The sequence below is a fragment of the Nomascus leucogenys genome, chromosome 8 (assembly GCF_006542625.1).
Source record: "Nomascus leucogenys isolate Asia chromosome 8, Asia_NLE_v1, whole genome shotgun sequence".
Classification (NCBI taxonomy): domain Eukaryota; kingdom Metazoa; phylum Chordata; class Mammalia; order Primates; family Hylobatidae; genus Nomascus; species Nomascus leucogenys.
This window is the reverse complement of record NC_044388.1, coordinates 2,134,145-2,154,685: the sequence shown is the minus strand read 5'-3', so window position 1 is coordinate 2,154,685 and position 20,541 is coordinate 2,134,145. Positions and strand designations below refer to the sequence as shown.

The 20,541-nt window shown below is 44.0% G+C and overlaps 1 protein-coding gene across 2 annotated transcripts in view; it reads right to left on the bottom strand.

Annotated features, from left to right (window-relative positions):
• The window catches only part of RACGAP1 (Rac GTPase activating protein 1), a 36,407-nt gene extending 19,609 nt beyond the window's left edge, over positions 1-16,798 (bottom strand). Inside the window, exons 1-2 of one of the 2 annotated variants that reach the window (XM_012508564.2) lie at positions 16,640-16,766; positions 7,887-7,975 (exon numbers count right to left, since the gene is read on the bottom strand). In XM_012508564.2, the coding sequence (XP_012364018.1) occupies positions 7,887-7,971 (85 nt within the window). In that variant the 5' untranslated portion in view covers positions 7,972-7,975; positions 16,640-16,766. Of the gene's footprint in view, positions 1-7,886; positions 7,976-16,639 lie in introns of both variants that reach the window. The other variant, XM_030816600.1, reaches the window with a different exon arrangement.
• Positions 16,799-20,541: the final 3,743 nt, after the last annotated feature.

The window sequence follows — 20,541 nt, the reverse complement described above, 5'->3', positions numbered from 1 at the left end:
CTGTCACCCAGACTGGAGTGCAGTAGCACGATCTTGGCTCACTGCAACCTTCGCCTCCCAGGTTCAAGCAACTCTCCTGTCTCAGCTTCCTGAGTAACTGGGACTACAGGCGTGTGCCACCACACCTGGCTAATTTTTGTATTTTAACTAGAGATGGGGTTTCACCATGTTGGCTAGGCTGGTCTCAAACTCCTGACCTCAAGTGATTCACCCGCCTCAGCCTCCCAAAGTGCTAAGATTATAGGCGTAAGTCACCACACCCGGCTGAAAGATACTATTTTTATGTACAATTCTGCTATGAGCAGTTTGCTAGGATTGGGTCAGAAGGCATTTTGGGCCATAGATCAGAAACAATTTTGATGTTGAAGACCAATAATCATGGCACTGTTTTGGTCAGTTGGTGAATCACAATTCAGCTTGGTACTAGCCTGTCATGAAGTGCACATTAAAAGCTTTATAAAATTCAGGCCGGACACGCCTGTAATCCCAGCACTTTGGGAGGCTAAGGGGGGCAGATCACTTGAGGTCCGTAGTTCAAGACCAGCCTGGCCAACATGGTGAAACCCTGTCTCTACTAACACAAAAATTAGCTGGGTGTGGTGGTGTGCGCCTGTAATCCCAGCTACTCGAGGAGGCAGAGGTCGCAGTGAGCTGAGATCATGCCACTGTACTCCAGCCTGGGCTACAGAGTGAGATGCTGTCTCAAAAAAAAAAAAAGATTTATAAAATTCAAATTACAGTACCTCCTTTAAAAAGTTATGTACACCCTAAACTATGAAGTGCACCTATCAAAAAGGAGGAAAGAGAAGGGAAATTTCCTCAAAACAAATTGAGAGTTGTCTTTGATTTATTTAAAATTTAAAAATCAGGATTTGGTTCATAGCTCAGCAAGCAGGTTTAAGTGGGTCCAGAAATCCTGATTTTTTTTTTCCCGTTTACTCCCCGAGGCCTTTGAACAGGCTCTTCCATTTGCCTTCCCTACTACCCTCTCTAAGCTTCTTAAAGACAAAGACCCTATGTCTCCTTTGCTCTTTTATCTCCAGTGTTGTAACCTGCCTACCACACTGTAGACACTTGAAATAATCTGTTGAACAAATGAATGAATGAAAAGCTGCTGTTCAAATTAAATTTACCAGCATCCAAGACCACCTTACCAGTTTAATCAAACTTACTTCCCACCACTACGCAATAAATACCCCTCTAGCTAAACCAGTCTGTCCCTGCCCCCAGAACAGAGGCATTCCTGCCTTCTCACTTGTGACCAAGCTATGCACTCCAAATGGAATGCCCTACCTACTCTTCTTTACATACCCATTTACCAAGTCCCATCTGGTCTGTGAATCTTTTCCTAATCAGTTTGCTACACATTAAATTTTTCTAGATTACCCAAAAGCATATATTTTGATACTTGTAATATCTTCTGTTTCATGAGAAAAAATCCTGTCTCTGAAACTAAAATACCATAATCTTCTTGAAGACAGGCAATATGTCACATATACTTCAGTATTCCCTACTATGCATAGTGTAGCACAAACCTTGTATGTCACTGGCACACAATAGGCATCTGATAAATGTTAAATTATACTTATTCCTAATTTATACACCAATGACTTTTTTTAAAAAAGCTCAGGCAGCTTATGACAAATTAAAAATAGAACATAAAAACTGTGTGGACTGGAGAAAACAAGACAACAAAATACGCTATTAAAGTCATCTTTTTAAAAATATTAACTTTCATTCTGATCTTCCTGTAACTTGGAGTTAGCTCTTTTTTTTTTTTTTTTTTTTTTTTTGAGACAGAGTCTTGCTCTGTCGCCCAGGCTGGAGTGCAGTGGCGCAGTCTCGGCTCACTGCAAGCTCCGCCTCCCGGGTTCACGCCATTCTCCTGCCTCAGCCTCTCCGAGTAGCTGGGACTACAGGCGCCCACCACCACGCCCGGCTAATTTTTTTGTATTTTTAGTAGAGACGGGGTTTCACCGTGGTCTCGATCTCCTGACCTCGTGATCCGCCCGCCTCGGCCTCCCAAAGTGCTGGGATTACAAGCATGAGCCACCGCGCCCGGCCCAGCTCTCTTTTTTTAACTTTTTTTTTTAAGAAATGGAGTCTCACTCTGTTGCCCAGGCTGTAGTGCAATGACATGATCTTGGCTGACCGCAACCTCCACCTCCCGGGTTCAAGTGATTCTCATCCCTCAGCCTCCCAAGTAACTGGGATTACAGGTGAACGCTACCATGCCCGGCTTTTTGTATTTTTAGTAGAAACGGGGTTTCACCATGTTGGTCAGACTGGTCTTGAACTCCTGACCAAGTGATCTGCCCGCCTTGGCCTCCCAAAATGCTAGGATTACAGGTGTGAGCCACTTTGCCCGGCCCGGACTTAGCTTTTTAAAAAACAATACAGGCCAGGCACGGTGGCTCACACTTGTAATCCCAGCACTTTGGGAGGCCAGGGCAGGTGGATCACCTGAGGTCGGGCGTTCAAGACCAGCCTGACCAACATGGAGAAACCCCAGCTCTACTAAAAATACAAAATTAGCCAGGCGTGGTGGCACATGCCTGTAATTCCAGCTACTCGGGAGGCTGAGGCAGGAGAATCACTTGAACCCGGGAGGTGGAGGTTGCGGTGAGCGGAGATCTCGCCATTGCACTCCAGCCTGGGAAACAAAGAGTGAAAAATTCTGTCTCAAAAAAAAAAAAAAAAAAAGAATACAAAAAAGAGAAAGAGGAATGAAGTTAATGATGAAAGGCAAGAGTAAGGAGTCAAGGGATACTTGGGCATGCGGGGAATTCCTAAGGATCTAAGAAGAGTACAGGCTGGGCACAGTGGCTCACGCCTGTAATCCCAGCACTCTGGGGGGCCAAGGCAGGTGGATCACTTGAGGTCAGGAGTTCAAGACCAGCCTGGCCAACATGGTGAAACATCACTACTAAAAATATAAAAACTAGCCAGGCTTGGTGGCATGCGCCGGTAATCCCAGCTACTTGGGAGGCTGAGGCAGGAGGAACACTTGAACCCAGGAGATGGAGGTTGCAGTGAGCCGACATCGCACAACCACACTCCAGCCTGGGCAACAGAGTAAGACTGTCTCAAAAAAAAAAAAAAAAAGAAAAAAGAGGACAGACACTGGGGTGGATGCACAAAGCTGATTCTAGTGTCTGAAAAACACAAGGCCACTTTAGTTCCTCAAAAGCCAACATTTGGCCAGGCGCGGTGGCTCACACCTGTAATTCCAGCACTTTGGGAGGCCAAGGTGGGAGGACCGCCTGAGCCCAGGAGTTCAAGACCAGCCTGGGAAACATGGCGAGACCTTGTCTCTACAAAAAATAGAATTAAAACAAAAGTAGTGCTTATAGTAGTTTGGGAAACAAAAAAATAATAATAATAATTCAAAATAAAATAATCAAAACAAATATAAAAATTAGCCGGTTTGGGCCAGGCATGGTGGCTCACGCCTGTAAACCCATCACTTTGGGAGGACGAGGCAGGCGGATCATGAGGTCAGGAGATCGAGACCATCCTGACTAACACGGTGAAACCCCATCTCTACTAAAAATACAAAAATTAGCTGAGCATGGTGGAGGGCGCCTACAGTCCCAGCTACTTGGGAGGCTGAGGCAAGAGAATGGCGTGAACCTGGGAGGCAGAGTGGCAGTGAGCCGAGATCGTGCCACTGCACTGCAGCCTGGGCGACACAGCAAGACTCCGTCTCAAAAAAAAAATAATAAATTAGCTGGTGTGGTGGCATGAGCCTACAATAGGTCCCAGCTACTCCAGAGGCTGAGGTAGGAGGATTGCTTGAGCTCAGGAGTTCAACGCTGCAGTAAGCTATGATTTCACCACTGTACTCCAGCCTGGGCAACAGAGCGAGACCTTGTCTCCAAAAAAATAAAAACTAGGCCGAGCATGGTGGTTCACGCCTGTAATCCCAGCACTTTGGGAGGCCAAGGCGGGTGGATCACCTGAGGTCGGGAGTTCAATATCAGCCTGGCCAACGTGGTGAAACCCTGTCTCTACTAAAAATACAAAAATTGCCAGGCGTGGTGGCTCATGCCTGTAATCCCAGCACTTTGGGAGGCCAAGGTGGGCGGATCACTTGAGGTCGGGAGTTCAAGACCAGCCTGACCAACGTGGAGAAACCCCATCTCTACTAAAAATACAAAATTAGCCGGGCATGGTGGCACATGCCTGTTAATCCCAGCTACTCGGGAGGCTGAGGCAGGAGAATCACTTGAACCTGGGAGGCGGAGATTGCAGTGAGCTGAGATTGCACCATCGCACTCCAGCCTGGGCAACAAGAGTGAGACTCTTGTTTCAAAAAATAAAAATAAAAAATAAAAAAAGCCAACATTCCAAATTAGAGATCTGGAGAAGGAGGTAAAATGTACCTCTATTTTATAATAGAAATAAATGGGAAGGTAAAAATTTGCTTATACAATAAAATCAGCATTTCCGTAAAAATAAATATCTTGGCGGGAGATTTTTGGCATATTCATTTCCCAAAGTATTTTCACAACTAATATCTCAATTTATGCCCAAATCCTCATAGCACTCCCACAAAGAAAATAAAGATGTTTAAATTCCAATTTTATAGGTGAAAAAACAGACACAGAAATAACAGGTAAAAGCCAGCACTAGTTATCAACACTCTTAAACCACAGATTCTTCCCTCTGCCCCCATATTCTATCAGCTGCCTCCTTCTACAGGTCTTATTATCACAATCTCTTCTACCCATTTCTCCCTACTTCCATCTTCACAACCACCATGCCAGTTAGGGCTGTTATTGCCTCTTTCCTGAGCTATGACAACCATGTAATTCCTAGTCAGTGTCCCAGCATCCACCTCTAACGCAGACTACACCTCTGCCAGGGTAATCTTCCCAAAGCACAGTTCTGATTATGTCACTCCCCCTTACTCCTATTCCCCTCAAGTCCCACACCCTCTTGCCTCCGCTCAGGCTGTCGCCTGATCTAAAATACCCCCTTTCATCTCCGCTTCTTGGGATTCTACCCTACAGCTAAAGCTCAGCTCAAACCCTTTCCTCCATGACACCATTTAGTCATCCCTTTCCCTCAACTCAAAAATGCTAGAAGCCCTGATAGGTTCTCACAAAGTATTTGCTGAATGAACCTGAGTTTTAAGATCTCTTATTCCATACTCTAGTCCCCACCACACTCTGATCCATCTTCTGAGATGATGTGACCTCAAAGAGAAACCTAATTAGTATGCCATTGTGGTTACTGAGCTGGTACCAGATGACAGGGTCATGCTGCAGCTATTAGAGAGAGAAAATAGAATATTGTTTTGAAAGGCCTGTAAGTGGATAAGAGCTATTAAAAACATCAATCAATTCAAAGAAAATATTGAATGGCATACGCAAGATACCACAGTAAGTACTATAGAAATAAAAAAAGTTCAAGACACAGTTCTTAACATTAACACCAGTGAGGCTGACTTGAGAGCAACATTTACTAAATTAGGTATTAATGAAAATCTGAAATAGCAGAGGATGGTAATACAAAGAGAAGCTGGTATGGAATAATTCCCTTGAATCACATGTCAGTACCATCATCCCCATTTTTCTTTCTTGCTAATTTATTTCCCAGACTGTTCCTCTCTTAACACTTCCTTTTTCTCCCCAGCTCACCACCCCATCTCAATTCTCTTTATTATTTCCCCCCGGGGAAATGGAGTCTCACTGTCACCCAGGCTGGAGTGTAGTCACATAATCATAGTTCACTGTAGCCTCAAACTCCTGGGCTCAAGTGATCCTTCAGCCTCCTGAGTATCTGGGACCACAGGCATGTGTCACCACACCCAGCTAATTTTTTTGTTTTTGAAACAGGGTCTCGCTCTGTCCCAGGCTGCAGTACAGGAGTGTGATCTCAGCTTACTGCAACCTCTGCCTCCCCAGTGATCCTCCCACCTCAGCCTCCCAGGTAGCTGGGATCACAGGAGCATGCCACCACACCGGCTGTTTTTTTTTTTTTCTGTAGAGATGGGGTTTTTGTGGCCGGGTGCTCACACCTGTAATCCCAGCAATTTGGGAGGCTGTGGTGGGCAGATCACTTGAGGTCAGGAGTTCAAGACCAGCCTGGCTAACATGACAAAACCCCATCTCTACTAAAAACACAAAAATTAGCCGAGTGTGGTGGCGGACACTTATAATCCCAGCTACTCAGGAGGCTGAGGCAGGACAATTGCTTGAGCCAGGGAGGTGGAGGTTGCAGTGAGCCGAGATCACATCACTGCACTCCAGCCTGGGTGACAGAGTGAGATTCTGTCTCAAAAAAAAAAAAAAAAAAAAAAAAAAAAGAGATGGGGTTTGCCATGTTGCCCAGGCTGGTCTCAAACTCCTGGACTCAATTGATCCACCCATCTCAGCCCCACAAAGTGCTAAGATTACAGGCATGAGCCACTATGCCCGACCGCCAATATTTTCAGAGACAGTCTTGCTATGTTGCCCAAGCTGGTCTCAAACTCCTGGCCTCAAGTGATTCTTCTGCCTCAGCCTCCTGAGTAGCTGGGATTACAGGTGCAAGCCACCAAACCTGGCTCTCAATCCTTAATTATTTAGCATCAAATATATGAAGTAGGTGAAAGCAGATGCCTAGTATCTCCTTCAAAAAGAAATTACGGACTGGGCCTGGTGGCTCATGCCTATAATCCCAGCACTTTGGGAGGCAGAAGTGAGAGGACTGCTTGAGGCCAGGAGTTGGACACCAGCCTGGGTAAAATAGGGAGACCTTATCTCCACAAAAAAATTTTTAAGGCTGGGCGCGGTGACTCACGCCTGTAATCCCAGCACTTTGGGGGGCCGAGGCGGGCGGATCACGAGGTCAGGAGATCGAGACCATCCTGGCTAACACAGCGAAACCCCGTCTCTACTGAAAATACAAAAAAATTAGCTGGGCTTGGTGGCGGGCGCCTGTAGTCCCAGCTACTTGGGAGGCTGAGGCAGGAGAATGGCGTGAACCCGGGAGGTGGAGCTTGCAGTGAGCTGAGATTGCACCACTGCACTCCAGCCTGGGCAACAGAGCGAGACTCCATCTCAAAAATAAAAATTAAAAAATTAAAAAAAGTAAAAAAAAAAATTTTTTTTTTAAAGTAGCTGGGCATAGTGGTGCAACCTGGGTGACAGAGTGAGATTCTTAAAAAAAAAAAAAAAGAAAGAAGAAATTATGACTTTTTCCCACTTCAACTGAAAATGCTTTATAGAACACAAAGAAAATCCAGGATAAAAAATAGACAACTACTACTCTAAAGAAAAAAGCAACATCCTAGTAAATTTTTCCCAGTTCATGGCACAGAAAATAGTACCAACTCTTCAGTGGAAAAAGAATCTTGATAATAAAAAAGCAGCCGGGCACGGTGGCTCACGCCTGTAATCCCAGCACTTTGGGAGGCCGAGGCGGGCGGATCACCTGAGGTCAGAAGTTCAAGAATAGCCTGGTCAACATGGCAAAATCCCGTCTCTACTAAAAATACAAAAAATTAGCCGGGCGTGGTGGCGTGCATCTGTAATCCCTGCTACTTGAGAGGCTGAGACAGGGAATCGCTTGAACCCAGGGAGCAGAGGTTGCAGTGAGCCGAGATGTCACCACTGCACTCCAGCCTGGGTGACAGAGAGAGACTCCATCTCAAAAAAATAAATAAAGATAATAAAAAAGCCTGGCTAAAACCTATTAAGAGCAGCTATAGAAAAGAATTTTAGTGACCATTTAGAATGAGTACCCATTAGGCTTTGACCACGTAAGTGACCACTGCTTTCTTTTTAGGTAACCCAAATGAAAAACAACTTTAAGACTGGAAAATACTTCAGCTTTGTAAAAATCCCAAATTTGAAATCTGTTTTTCCTTTTGGACAGGCCAGCTCAGAATGACTTACGGAGTTCATTTCCTTCACTGAGAATCTCCGCCCGGCGCAGAAGCTGCTCAAACAGATTCCGTATATTCAGCATCATAGTATCCATCTTTCTGCCAAGAAATCAAATATACATTAGGGGTCCTGCCTTCTTGCCCACAACAAAAGATTCTATAGCAATCCAGCCATCAGTGACCAACAACTGGACTCTTCCATTTATAACTACCATTATAAGAATCTCAAGCTAACAACAGATGTTTTGTGTGATTCTTATTATAAAAACAAACTTGGAATGTTTAAGACTCATCTGAAAATTAGAAAACCATTTCAGACCTTTGAATATAACAGCCCCTCCAATCACTTTGGAGCAGAAAACAAATAGGAAAGAGCATGTCAGTTCATTACTAAGTGACTGACCAACAACAAAATGTGGTTCTTTAAGTCAAGCCTGTTGATTAATACTTTTGCCAGTTTATTCCTTGTGGGCTTTGAAGACCTACAATGTAACTTAAAATATCTATTTTTAATTTCATTTTTAGCTAATGCCCCTGTTGCAACTGCCTTTTAAAATGCAGGACATGGTCAGCACATTTTCTACCAAAAGCACAGATGACGTCACACGAGTGATTAAGTGGGAAAATCGCCAGCTCAGCAGCACAAGAATTATTTCTGTAATGCAGGGCTCTCTGCTGGGCTGCGTGCAGGAACTACGTCTAATAAATTTATACTAAGTAGAGGCAAAGGATTATGTTGTACCACATTCTGGCATCAGAAAGACAATACACCACCTTCACAGTTCGAAGGGCAAAGCAAAAATCATTTGCTACTGTGTCCTGTATAGTGAATTTCAGACTCTGTATTTCCCCCCAAAGCCCTGCTGATACTATAGAAAAAACAGTGTCGTTACAGGCGGTTCTATTCCAAATAGACTTTAACTGGGAACACTTTGAGGAAATAAGATCTTCGCTTAACAGTCAAGAAAGAAAGACATTAACTGGATGTTATGAAAACTATCAAGGAAACGAAATAAAAAGTCAAATTTCATTAGAAATTTAATGTCCTCAGAAATACCATTAAAGGATTCTTATGTTTCTCTTAACCAATGCTTCAACATTCTAGTCCATGTCCTTATTTCCTAAATAAAATTTTAAGAACTCTTACGAAGGGTTAGTGATTTTGCAATGTTTATAAGATTGTACCACAAGCTATGAAAGCAAGAAAAAAATACATAAAAAAGCACAAAGGACAAAGATTTATGAGCATAGGCTGGGCACAGCAGCTCACGCCTGTAATCCCAGCATTTTGGGAGGCCAAGGCGGGCGGATCACTTGAGGTCAGGAGTTCGAGACCAGCCTGGGCCAACATGGCAAAACCCTGTCTCTACTAAAAACACAAAAATTAGCTGGGCACAGTGATTTGCGCCTGTAATCCCAGCTACTTGGGAGGCTGAGGCAGGATGATCGCTTGAACCTGGGAGGCAGAGGGTGTAGTGAGCTAAGATGGTGCCACTGCACTCCAGTCTGGGTGCCAGAGTAAGACTCTGTCTCAAAAAAAAAAAAAGAATATATAAACATAAAGTTATTTTATATTAAATGCTGCAGAATTATACATTCAGACTCATATGATAATTGCTATAATAGAAAAAAAGTTCTCAGTTCCAAGCCTGGATGCAATATATACCTGAACCAGGGCCGGAAACCAAGATTTTCAAACAGCAAGTATCTGTTCTAAGCTACATAATCACAGCAAGCTGCTAAGCAACCAGACCAACAAATTTACTACAAAGATCTTTCTCTAAACTAAGAACAAAACTAAAAGGACAGCATTAAAACCGGCAGGAAGAGCTGTGGAATTCATGGAGATGCCATGGATTTAACAATATAACGAAATAGGCAACATACCCTAAGTGCTACAGGACAGAAACAGGGGCAGGACATTGGGTAGTCAATTCAAATGTTGATTTCCTTTGGCTCTCATGAGGTAAAAATGGAAGACTCTAATCAGTAGTTTTAATGTAAGGTATTGCTTTCTATCATCTTGGCATTCACTTATATATCGTGAGACTATAAGACAGCTCAATACCACAGCAAAACTTCTATCTGTCCAAGAATTCAAAAAGGAAAATTTCATGGTGCTAGGATGTTGAAAACTGGTTGTTTTAAAAAAAGCTTTTTTAGGGGGGAGTTTTAAGTCTTAAATTACAATATAACCTGTTCTCTTGTCCTTTTTTTTTTTTTTTTTTTTAATTTTTTGAGATAGAGTCTTGCTCTGACCCCCAGGCCAGAATGCACTGGCGCCACCTCAGCTGACTGCAACCTCTGCTTCCCAGGTTCAAGTGATTCTCTGGCCTCAGCCTCCTGACATTGTTCTACCCTTCCTGTTCATGTCTATGAACTACCCTACTCATTGACCTACCCTATGCCATACCCTACTGACTTCCAATTTTGATTTCCCTATTTTTATCATTCTCTCAGTCGCTCAGTTCCAAACTTCAGAATCACCTCTGGTTCCTCCCTTTCCCACAGCATAATCACTAAACCTTGTGTACTCTTCTCTCATGTATCTACCATACCCACCCCCTTATCACTTGCAGGTTGTCACCACTCACTTCAATTGCGCTCCCTGCCTCCAGTCTTTCCCCTACTGCTTCAGGTAGTTGCCACTCAGATACAAACTCTTTGCACTTGAATTAAACTTTACCATATGATTCTGCCCTGTGTCCCAGCTAGAATCTAAATTTGAGGGGAGAAACCTTACATGTGGCACTACTATATTACACACGCAGGCATGTAGTATTTAATATGATACTCACACAAAAAAATGGATAAATGTTAATTCAGAGAACAAACACACACCTATCTGTGACGCTGTGGTCAAAAGAATTTCCATTCTACCTCAACATCAACGTGTAATATAATTTAAAGCAAAAAGAACAGTTAAAAGCGGGAGAGGGCGCAGAAGTCCTGGGACAAGATGGGTGTGGTGGTGCGTGCCTGTAGTCCCAGCTACTCAGGAGGCTGAGGTGGGAGGATCACTTGAGTCTAGGAGTTTGAGACCACCCTTATCATCACAAGATCCCCTTCTCTTAAAATAAATAAATAAATAAATAAATAGGTCCTGGGACAAACCTTTAGCTCTTCTATCTACCAGTAGTATAATCTTCAGTAAATCACTTAAATTCCAAGACTCATCTATAAAGTGAAAACAATAACACTTGCTCTATTTACCTCATAGAATATTACAAAAATTTTAAAATGTATAAGTTTACAATCTTACTACCAAAATATAAGGTATCTTTTAGTTGGTATGAAGTGAGTTTCTTTTGTTTAGGTTTGGTTTTGGTCTGATAGTTGTTACTTCCATCCTAAAACAGTGATTCTCAAATCTAGGTGTTTTTCCCCCCTAGGCTGTCTCCAAATAAGGATATCACTAAATTCAGAATTTTAGACCATTTTTAAAAATAATACTATACAATTAGAAAGAAAAGAATCCAGTATTTACTCGGTGCTTTGAAATGATTCAGGCACTAGACACTTCACGTATACTTTTTCTTTAAGTGAATTTGACTTTTTCTTTGAGACGGTATCTCGCTCTGTCACCCAGGCTGGAGTGCAGTAGCACCATCTCGGTTCACTGCAACTTCCATTTTCAGGGTTCGAGTGATTCTCCTGCCTCAGCCTCCCAAGTAGCTGGGATTACAGGTGCCCACCACCAGGTCCGGCTAATTTTTTTTTGTATTTTTAGTAGAGATGGAGTTTCACCATGTTAGCCAGGCTGGTCTCGAACTCCTGACCTCTAGCAATCTGCTTGCCTCGGCCTCCCAAAGTGCTGGGATTACAGGTGTGAGACACCATGCCTGGCCTCACTAACCTGGCCTCACTAATTATCTCCATTTTACAGACAATGGGCAACTAAGGCCAGAGACCTTTAATTAACTAATAAATGTCGAGCTCTCATTGAAACCCAGGTCTGAGTCCAAAATCTATATTCTCTCCAACCCAACACATCGAAGAGATGATATGTTACAAAAATATCAATTAGACCATATATGTTGCAGACCTACTCAGAGACCTCCCCCAAACCATAACATGTCATACAAACAGCAACACATATAAAACACAAATTATAGCTGGAACCCAGACCAAGAAGAATCAAGGAAACAGCAAAATTTGACCAGGTCTAGGCTTTTAAACAAGCTGTTCTAGATGAGGTTTGCTGCTTCTGAAGAGTTATTTTTTCCTCTAACATAGATTTACTTAGGATAATCCAAAAATGGCACTAGCAGAATATAATCCTCTTCTCTTTATATGCTAGGGGACCATATATTTTTATTAACATTCTACAGAAGTGACTCTCAGGAATTATTTATAGATGACAAAAATATCTTTCTATATCAGTACTAACTCTGATATCTCAGCCAAATTGTAACTCAAAAAGCTAAAATTTACTCACCCTATTCAACGTCAATTGAAAATAGTTGTAATTTTCCTGCTGGGTCACATTTTCACCCTCATGAATACTTGTTTATTTCCCCCCATGTATTATTTAGTCCATAGCTAGGAGATACACTAATGTGAAAGGAAACAAAAACAAAGTCATATTGTAGTACATTGCTTTTGCAGCTGTAAAACAGCTGTCACTTTCCACAAGAGACTGCTGCCTTTCGGGAAAGCTGAAACGATCCCTGTGTGCAGCAAGAAAATCAGTTTGTGGAGCATTTTAAACCAAAAGGTGCTAGAGAATCTCAGCTGTTATTGATGGGGAGCCCCAGAGGTGGAGAAGTCACTATGTTACAGATTCCCAATCTGTGAGTATCCCTAAGGGAGCAATCTGGAAACACCATGAAAGAGTCTCAGCTGGATGTGATTGCTTTGAGCCCCCAATTTAATTTCAATCACCCAGCCAAGAGATAGATATCGTCCTTCAGAATAACAGACTATTACAGATCCTACTGTAGGGTATCCTGGGAAAAGTCGCTATCCTCTTCCTCCTCCTCCTTCAAACATTATTAAGAGACCTATATATCAGGTTTTTTAGATGCATCCAGGGTGTTAAATACTTTAAGACAAAGCAATGAAAGGTTGCTGGAGTTTTTCAGGAAAGTGTTTTAATGAAAAACTTTCCCACAAACGTTGCTAAATCTGGAGATTTCCAAGAAATCAACAATATAGATTCCCTGCTGTCAAGGAAAACCATTATCAAAGATAATCTCAGTACTTTAAGATCCTTTCATAGGAACACATTTGAGGACAATGTGAGGACAATTCTTTTCCTGAATGTCCAGCTTCTGCTTCACTGTATTGAAAGTCTCTAATACAACTGGTGGACAGAAGGATTATCTTGAAACCAAATGTTCTTTATAAGCAAATAACTTGCAGAGAGTAAACAAAATGTTCTCAATCCAACATGAAGACTAAAATAAGGAAGGGAAGATTTGAATTGTGATTTTTCAGAAAATTACTAGAAGTTCAGCATACTAAATACCTCTTTTTTTCCCTGTGAATTCTTCCTATTCTGGTCTTCCATCCTTCAAGGTCTAGAATAAGTCTCACCAATTCGCTGAAGCCTTCCCTAACCATTTCAGTCCAAAATGATTTCCTTTATTATCTATAACATTCATTTAGCAGATACAAAAATACTGTTTATTATTAATCTTCTATGTTCAAAAAATTAACAGTAAAACAGGCTAGGTGCAGTGGCTCACGCCTGTAATCCCAGCACTTTGGGAGGCCGAGGCAGATGGATCACCTGAGGTCAGAGTTTGAGACCAGCCTGATCAACACGGAGAAATCCTGTCTCTACTAAAAATACAGAATTAGCCAGGCGTGGTGGTGCGTGCCTGTAATCCCAGCTACTCGGGAGGCTGAGGCAGGAGAATCGCTTGAACCCGGGAGGTGGAGGTTGCAGTGACCCAAGATGGTGCCAGTGCACTCCAGCCTGGGCAACAAGAGTGAAACTCTGTCTCAAAAACAAACAAACAAAAAATAGCAAAACAAAAATCTCACTACCCTAAACAACTATATGTACCACCTGATCTAATCTTTGCCCATTTCACACTCTTATTTCATGGTGTTACAATCATACGTTACATATAATTTTGTGTTTTGCTTCTATCATGTTTCCATTAAGTTCTAAAGAGTTGATGAACAACTGTTTAACTATTCTCTTCTTTGGACGTTTAGGTCATTTCCAGTTTTTCACTTACCTCTGCCTGGAATCTCTTGCATGGTCACGCTCTCACCTCAAATATCTTTACTCAGATGCTGCTTTCTCAGTGAGGCCTTTCCATCCTGTTGTAAATTGCAGCCTTTCTCTAACATTACCCTGCTTTACTCTGTTCCAAAGCACTTCTCTCCATCTAACATACTTACATATTTATTCAGTTTATTGTCTGTTTCTCCTCTAGCTTAAGTTCCAAGAAAGCAGAGATTTTTATGTTTTCTTCCCTGATGCCTAGAACAGTACCTGACATTTGGTAAATGACTAATAAATATTTGGTGAATAAATGAATTGAGCATTCCTATGGACAGTATTTTTCTTCAGGTGACTATGTTCCTTAGAATAGATTTCCAAGGCTAGGAGTGCTATATTAGGGTGTAAAAACCTTTATGGCTCTTAATAGTGCCAAAATGTTTTCTAAAAGGGATGTACAGTACCAATGTACAGTACTCTCAACAATGTATAGGCTTACCAGACTCACCAGTTATCTTTTTAAGTTCTGTTACCCCAAATTAACTGCACATTCTTTAAGACCAAATAAGACTGTCTTCTACTTACACTTTGCACTTAAGAAATACCTATTGAATGAAAGTAAACAGGCTGGGCATGGTGGCTGACGCCTCTAATCCCAGCATTTTGGGAGGCCAAGGCAGTCTGATCACATGAGGCCAGGAGTTCAAGACCAGCCTGGCCAACATGGTGAAACCGTATCTCTATTAAAAATAAAAAATTAGCCAGGCATGGTGGTGCACACCTGTAATTCCAGCTACTCTGGAGGCTGAGGCAGAAGAATCACTTGAAGCCGGGAGGCAGAGTTTGCAGTGAGCCGAGATCGCACCACTGCACTTCAGCCTGGACCACAGAGCAAGACTCCTTCTCAAAAAAGAAAAAAAAAAAAAGAAAAGAAAAAGAAAAAAATAAAATAAACTAGTATAACTTTTATGGAAAACAGTATGGAGACTTCTCAAAGAACTAAAAATGGAACTACCATTCGATCCAGCAATCCCACTAATGGGTATAAGGGTAAGAAATCAGTATATCGGCCGGGCGCGGTGGCTCACGCCTGTAATCCCAGCACTTTGGGAGGCCGAGGTGGGCAGATCAGGAGGTCAGTAGATCAAGGCCATCCTGGCTAACACGGTGAAACCCCGTCTCTACTAAAAATACAAAAAATTAGCCGGGCGTGGTGGCGGGCGCCGATAGTCCCAGCTACTCAGGAGGCTGAGGCAGGAGAATGGCGTGAACCCGGGAGGCGGAGCTTGCAGTGAGCCGAGATCGCACCACTGAACTCCAGCCTGGGCGACAGAGCGAGACTCCGTCTCAAAAAAAAAGAGAGAAATCAGTATATCAAAAAGACCCCTGCATTGATATTTTTATCGCAGCAGAATTTACAATAGCAAAGATACGGTATCAACCTAAGTGTTCATCAACGGAGGACTGGATAAAGAAAATGTAATATATAGACAGACATACACAGAATACTACTCAGCCATAAAAAAGAATGAAATCACGTCTTTTGCAGCAACATGGATAGAACTGGAGGCCATTCTCTTCAGTGAAATAACTCAGAATGTCAAATACCGCATGTTCTCACTTATAAGTGAAAGCTAATCAGCGGGTACACAGACATACAGCGTGGAATAATACACACTGGAGAATACAAAAGATGGGAAGGTGGAGGGGACTGAGGGTTGAAAAACTACGTATTGGGTACAATGTTCACTATTTGAGTGATGGGGACACTAAGAGCGCAGACCTCACCACGATGCGATATACGTATGTAAGAAATCTGCACTTGTACCCCCTAAATATACAATTTTTTTTAAATCCCCTCCAAAAAATAAACACCTATTGAATGATTAAGCTACAGGAAAGGCGCCTTCTCTAAATACCTACAAAAACTCGGAAAGCTTATTTACCCGACACATTAGAAAGATACTGCTTTCTCAAAAAAAAAAAAAAAAAAAAAAAGGCTTATCTACCCACCTACCCCCCCTTTCCTGCACACACCTCTCGGCCTGCGAATGAAATCCTGTGAAGAGAAATGTACGTGAAAGTGTACAAGGAAGGCCTCGTTGTTACTGAGGCTAAGAATTAGGATGAGAAGGACAAGATGTCATTGCCTCGGCTTGCCTCCCTAGACACACGCGACCCACGAAGTAGAGGGGCTCCACTGCAGGCCGCCCGGGCCTCTCAAACACCAGGGCGCTTCCCTTCGAAAACGATGGGGTGTCACTCCAGCCACTCTTAAACTCGTATCTAACTGAGAGACTCTTCTTTAGGATGACTCCTGCCCTGGTGCAGCCACCACCTCAAAAAGATGCCCCCGGCTCTCCACAAAACCCGGAGCCAAGACAGAAGCCCCCGACCCTCCCAGGCCACGTCCATTCGGCCTGCCCCGACCCCCGCCCCAGAAAAGCCCGAGTGGAGAGGCTGTGGCTGCCGGCCTGTCCCGCCGTCCCGGACCCCCGCGGCGGCCACGGCTCACCACACGAACACTCTGCTTCCTATCACAATCCAGCGCCAGACGCACCTGGTCTGGCACCCCCACTACTCACTTCAGTCAGCCCGGCCCCACCTGGGCCGCCCTTCACTTCGCTCCGCGCCTCACCCAACGGAAGGGCAGCGCCGCGCCGCCAGCTCCGGTTTGAAAACCTTCACCAACCAATCACAGAGAAATTTATTCATCCCGCGCCGTCCCTCTACGGTGTGACGTAAGCGTCAGGGTCACGCGGAGGTGACGGGAACGGGAATGGGCATGCGCATTCTCACAAAGCGAAGCCAAAGATGGCCATTTTGACTAATGTCAACGGTTTTTGTTTTTTTGTTTTTTTGCGGCGCCCTTTCCGGAAGTCATTCAGGATGCCATATTGACTAAGGGCAAGTGGTACTTCTTGAGTGCAAATCATTCTTGGTCTCACTGTCTGCGGGACTAGGGCCCTTGGAAACGATTAACTGAACAATGTCAGGTCTCACAGTAGAATCGGAAGAATACCAGGAGTTAGAACAGCAGTTACTTTCAAGCACATTCGCTGAGCTATATTATCCCTTCCACTGATGTATCCATTCAGACTTTTATTTGACACATATTAAGTGAGCCCACATCATAACAAGCACTCCACTGGGAATCGGAAAAATAAAGATGGTATGGTCTCTACCGTCCAGTAGCTACGAATGGAGGCGATAGCTTGAGGAAACAAAAATAAATACAAAATGAAAATAAAATACTATAATTCCATTTAATAAACGTTATTTAGAACTTGGCATTGTGCTAGCACAGGAGTTTTCATGCGTTTTAAAAACTCTGGACCCACAGTGAGAAATACATTTTACGTTACAACCGGGTAATGAAAACTCTGCTCATCCTTATTACATGCAAAGTACCCAGAACTCACTACTCAACAACGCGTGGCTACCCGCAATTTGGAGCATACCAGAAGCACTGTGGTTTAAAGGAAAGATCACTTACTGTCACAATGGTCCTTAATTAAAAAAAAAAAAAAAGAAAAGAAAGATCACAGATTTGGGGGAGGGAGATTAGGGAGATGTTGGTCAAGAGATACAAAATTTCAGTTAGAGGGAAATTTAGATCTATAGTACAACACAGTGACTGTAGTTAATAACAATGTATAATGCATTTGGAAATTGCTAAGAGTAGATCTTAAATGCTCTCACCCCACACCTCAATAAAGTTAATGGATGTTAATTCGCATGATTTAGTCATTCCACAGTGTATACATATATCAAAACATCGCCATAAATATATAAAATTGTATTTTATCAAAAAAACACATCACAAATTTTGTAACCCGAAAACTTGACTCTTTTAGAGACAGGGTCTTAATCTGTCACCCAGGCTGGAGTGCAGTGGCACAATTATAGCTCACTGCAAATACGAACTCCTACACTCAAGGGATCCTCCCTCGTACCTAGGACTAGAGGCACATGCTCAAAGTAATTCATTTGCTTATCTTTTGTAAAGAAGGGTCTTACTATGTTGTCCAGGCTAGTCTTGAACTCCTGGCCTTAGGTGATCCTCCCACCTGAGCCTCCCAAACCACTGGGATTACAGGCATTAGCACTCCACCTGGCCTTGAACAATAGCAGGCCTTCCACTGACCCACCCATATTATCACTTTTTAATGCTTCTGTACTTCACTTCCTCCAAGTATAAAGTAGAAGTAATAATCCCATCTCTATCTCACAGGTTTATTCCCAGAACAACTGAGACACACTGTGGTACACTATCGAGGTTTATACTTGGTAAATTGTAATACAGATTATTATTATTATTAAGAAAGGGATGAAGAAACAAAATATGAACTGTGCATTTCTTATCCCATTTAATCCTCCTAACAACCTTTCAAGGTTGGGGCATTCATTGATTGCATTAGCCTGTGCCTCCTTAGATACCTATAATACAATGAAATAAGTAGGACAAAGGCATGCATAAAGTGCTTTAGGAGCACAGACAAGGAAGCAATTAATCCTATCTGGGGAGTGGGAGTGTTATAAAAGCCTACAGAGACTTGACATCAGAGTTGGGTCTTGTGTGAATAGGAATTTACAGGAGAGAAGGGAGTGGAAAATTACTGGCAATAGGAAGATCATGTTGTGTGTGGAATTAGTGGGTTCTTGGTCTCACTGACTTCAAGAATGAAGCCGCAGACCCTCGCGGTGAGTGTTACAGCTCTTAAGGTGGCACGTCCGGAGTTGTTCGTTCCTTCTGATGTTCAGATGTGTTCGGAGTTTCTTCCTTCTGGTGGGTTCGTGGTCTCGCTGGCTCAGGAGTGAAGCTGCAGACCTTCGCAGTGAGTGTTACAGCTCATAAAAGCAGTATGGACCCAAAGAGTGAACAGTAGCAAGATTTACTGCAAAGAGCAAAAGAACAAAGCTTCCACAATGTGGAACCGGACCCGAGTGGGTTGCCACTGCCGGCTCCGGCAGCCTGCTTTTATTCTCTTATCTGGCCCCACCCACATCCTGCTGATTGGTAGAGCCGAGTGGTCTGTTTTGACAGGGCGCTGATTGGTGCATTTACAATCCTTGAGCTAGACATAAAGGTTCTCCAAGGCCCCACCAGAGCAGCTAGATACAGAGTGTCGATTAGTGCACTCACAAACCTCGAGCTAGACACAGGGTGCTGATTGGTGTGTTTACAAACCTTGAGCTAGACATAAAGCCCAACCCACAGACACTAAACAGTCGATTGATCAAGAACTGATAAACAGGTATGATTGTTTTACATCTGAGCTAGACGTAAAGGTTCTCCACCTCTCCACCAGACTCAGGAGCCCAGCTGGCTTCACCCGGTAGATCCTGCACCGGGGCTGCAGGTGGAGCTGCCTGCCAGTTGCGCTCGCACTCCTCAGCCCTTGGGTGGTTGATGGGACTGGGCGCCTTGGAGCAGGGGGTGGCGCTGGTCGGGGAGGCTCCGGCCGCACAGGAGCCCATGGAGAGGGTGGGAGGCTCAGGCATAGCAGGCTGCAGGTCCGAGGCCTGCCCCGTGGGAAGGCAGCTAAGGCCTGGCGAGAAATCGAGTGCAGCGCCAGTGGGCTGGCACTGCTAGGGGACCCAGTACACCCTCTGCAGCCGCTGGCCCGGGTGCTAAGTCCCTCATTGCCTGGGGCCGGCAGGGCCGGCCGGCTGCTCTGAGTGCAGGGCCCGCCAAGCCCACCCCCACCCGGAACTCCAGCTGGCCCGCAAGTGCAGCGCGCAGCCGCGGTTCCTGCTCACGCCTCAACCTCCACACCTCCCTGCAAGCTGAGGGAGCCGGCTCCCACCTTGGCCAGCCCAGAAAGGGGCTCCCACAGTGCAGCAGTGGGCTGAAGGGCTCCTCAAGTGCCGCCAAAGTGGGAGCCCAGGCAGACGAGGTGCTGAGAGCAAGCGAGGGCTGTGAGGACTGCCAGCACGCTGTCACCTCTCAATGTGACCTCTGAAGACTGAGGCAAGCATATATTTAATAAATACACAAAGCCAGGCGCAGTGGCTCATGCCTGTAATCCCAGCACTTTGGGAAGCCCAGGCGGGTGGATCACGAGGTCAGGAGTTCGAGACCAGCCTGGCCAACATAGTGAAACCCCATCTCCACTAAAAATACAAAAATTAGCCAGGCGTGGTGGCAGACACCTGTAATCCCAGCTACTCGGAAGGCTGAGGCAAGAGAATCGCTTGAACCTGGGAGGCAGAGGTTGCGGTGAGCCGAGATCATGCCACTGCACTCCAGCCAGGGCAACAGGGCGTGACTCCATCTCAAATCAATCAATCAATCAATCAATACACAAGAAAGCATTTATGAAGGTTTAGGCTGTGAAGGAACATTTGCCTCAACTTTCAGGTGATGTTGGGGGTTCAGTGAGTGTGATGCTTCTTGAGTAGCTTTGGCCTGAGAAGGAAAAGGAGAGACTGGCAAAGTAGGATGAAACCACACTAGGAAGGGATTGGACTTGATCCTGTAACG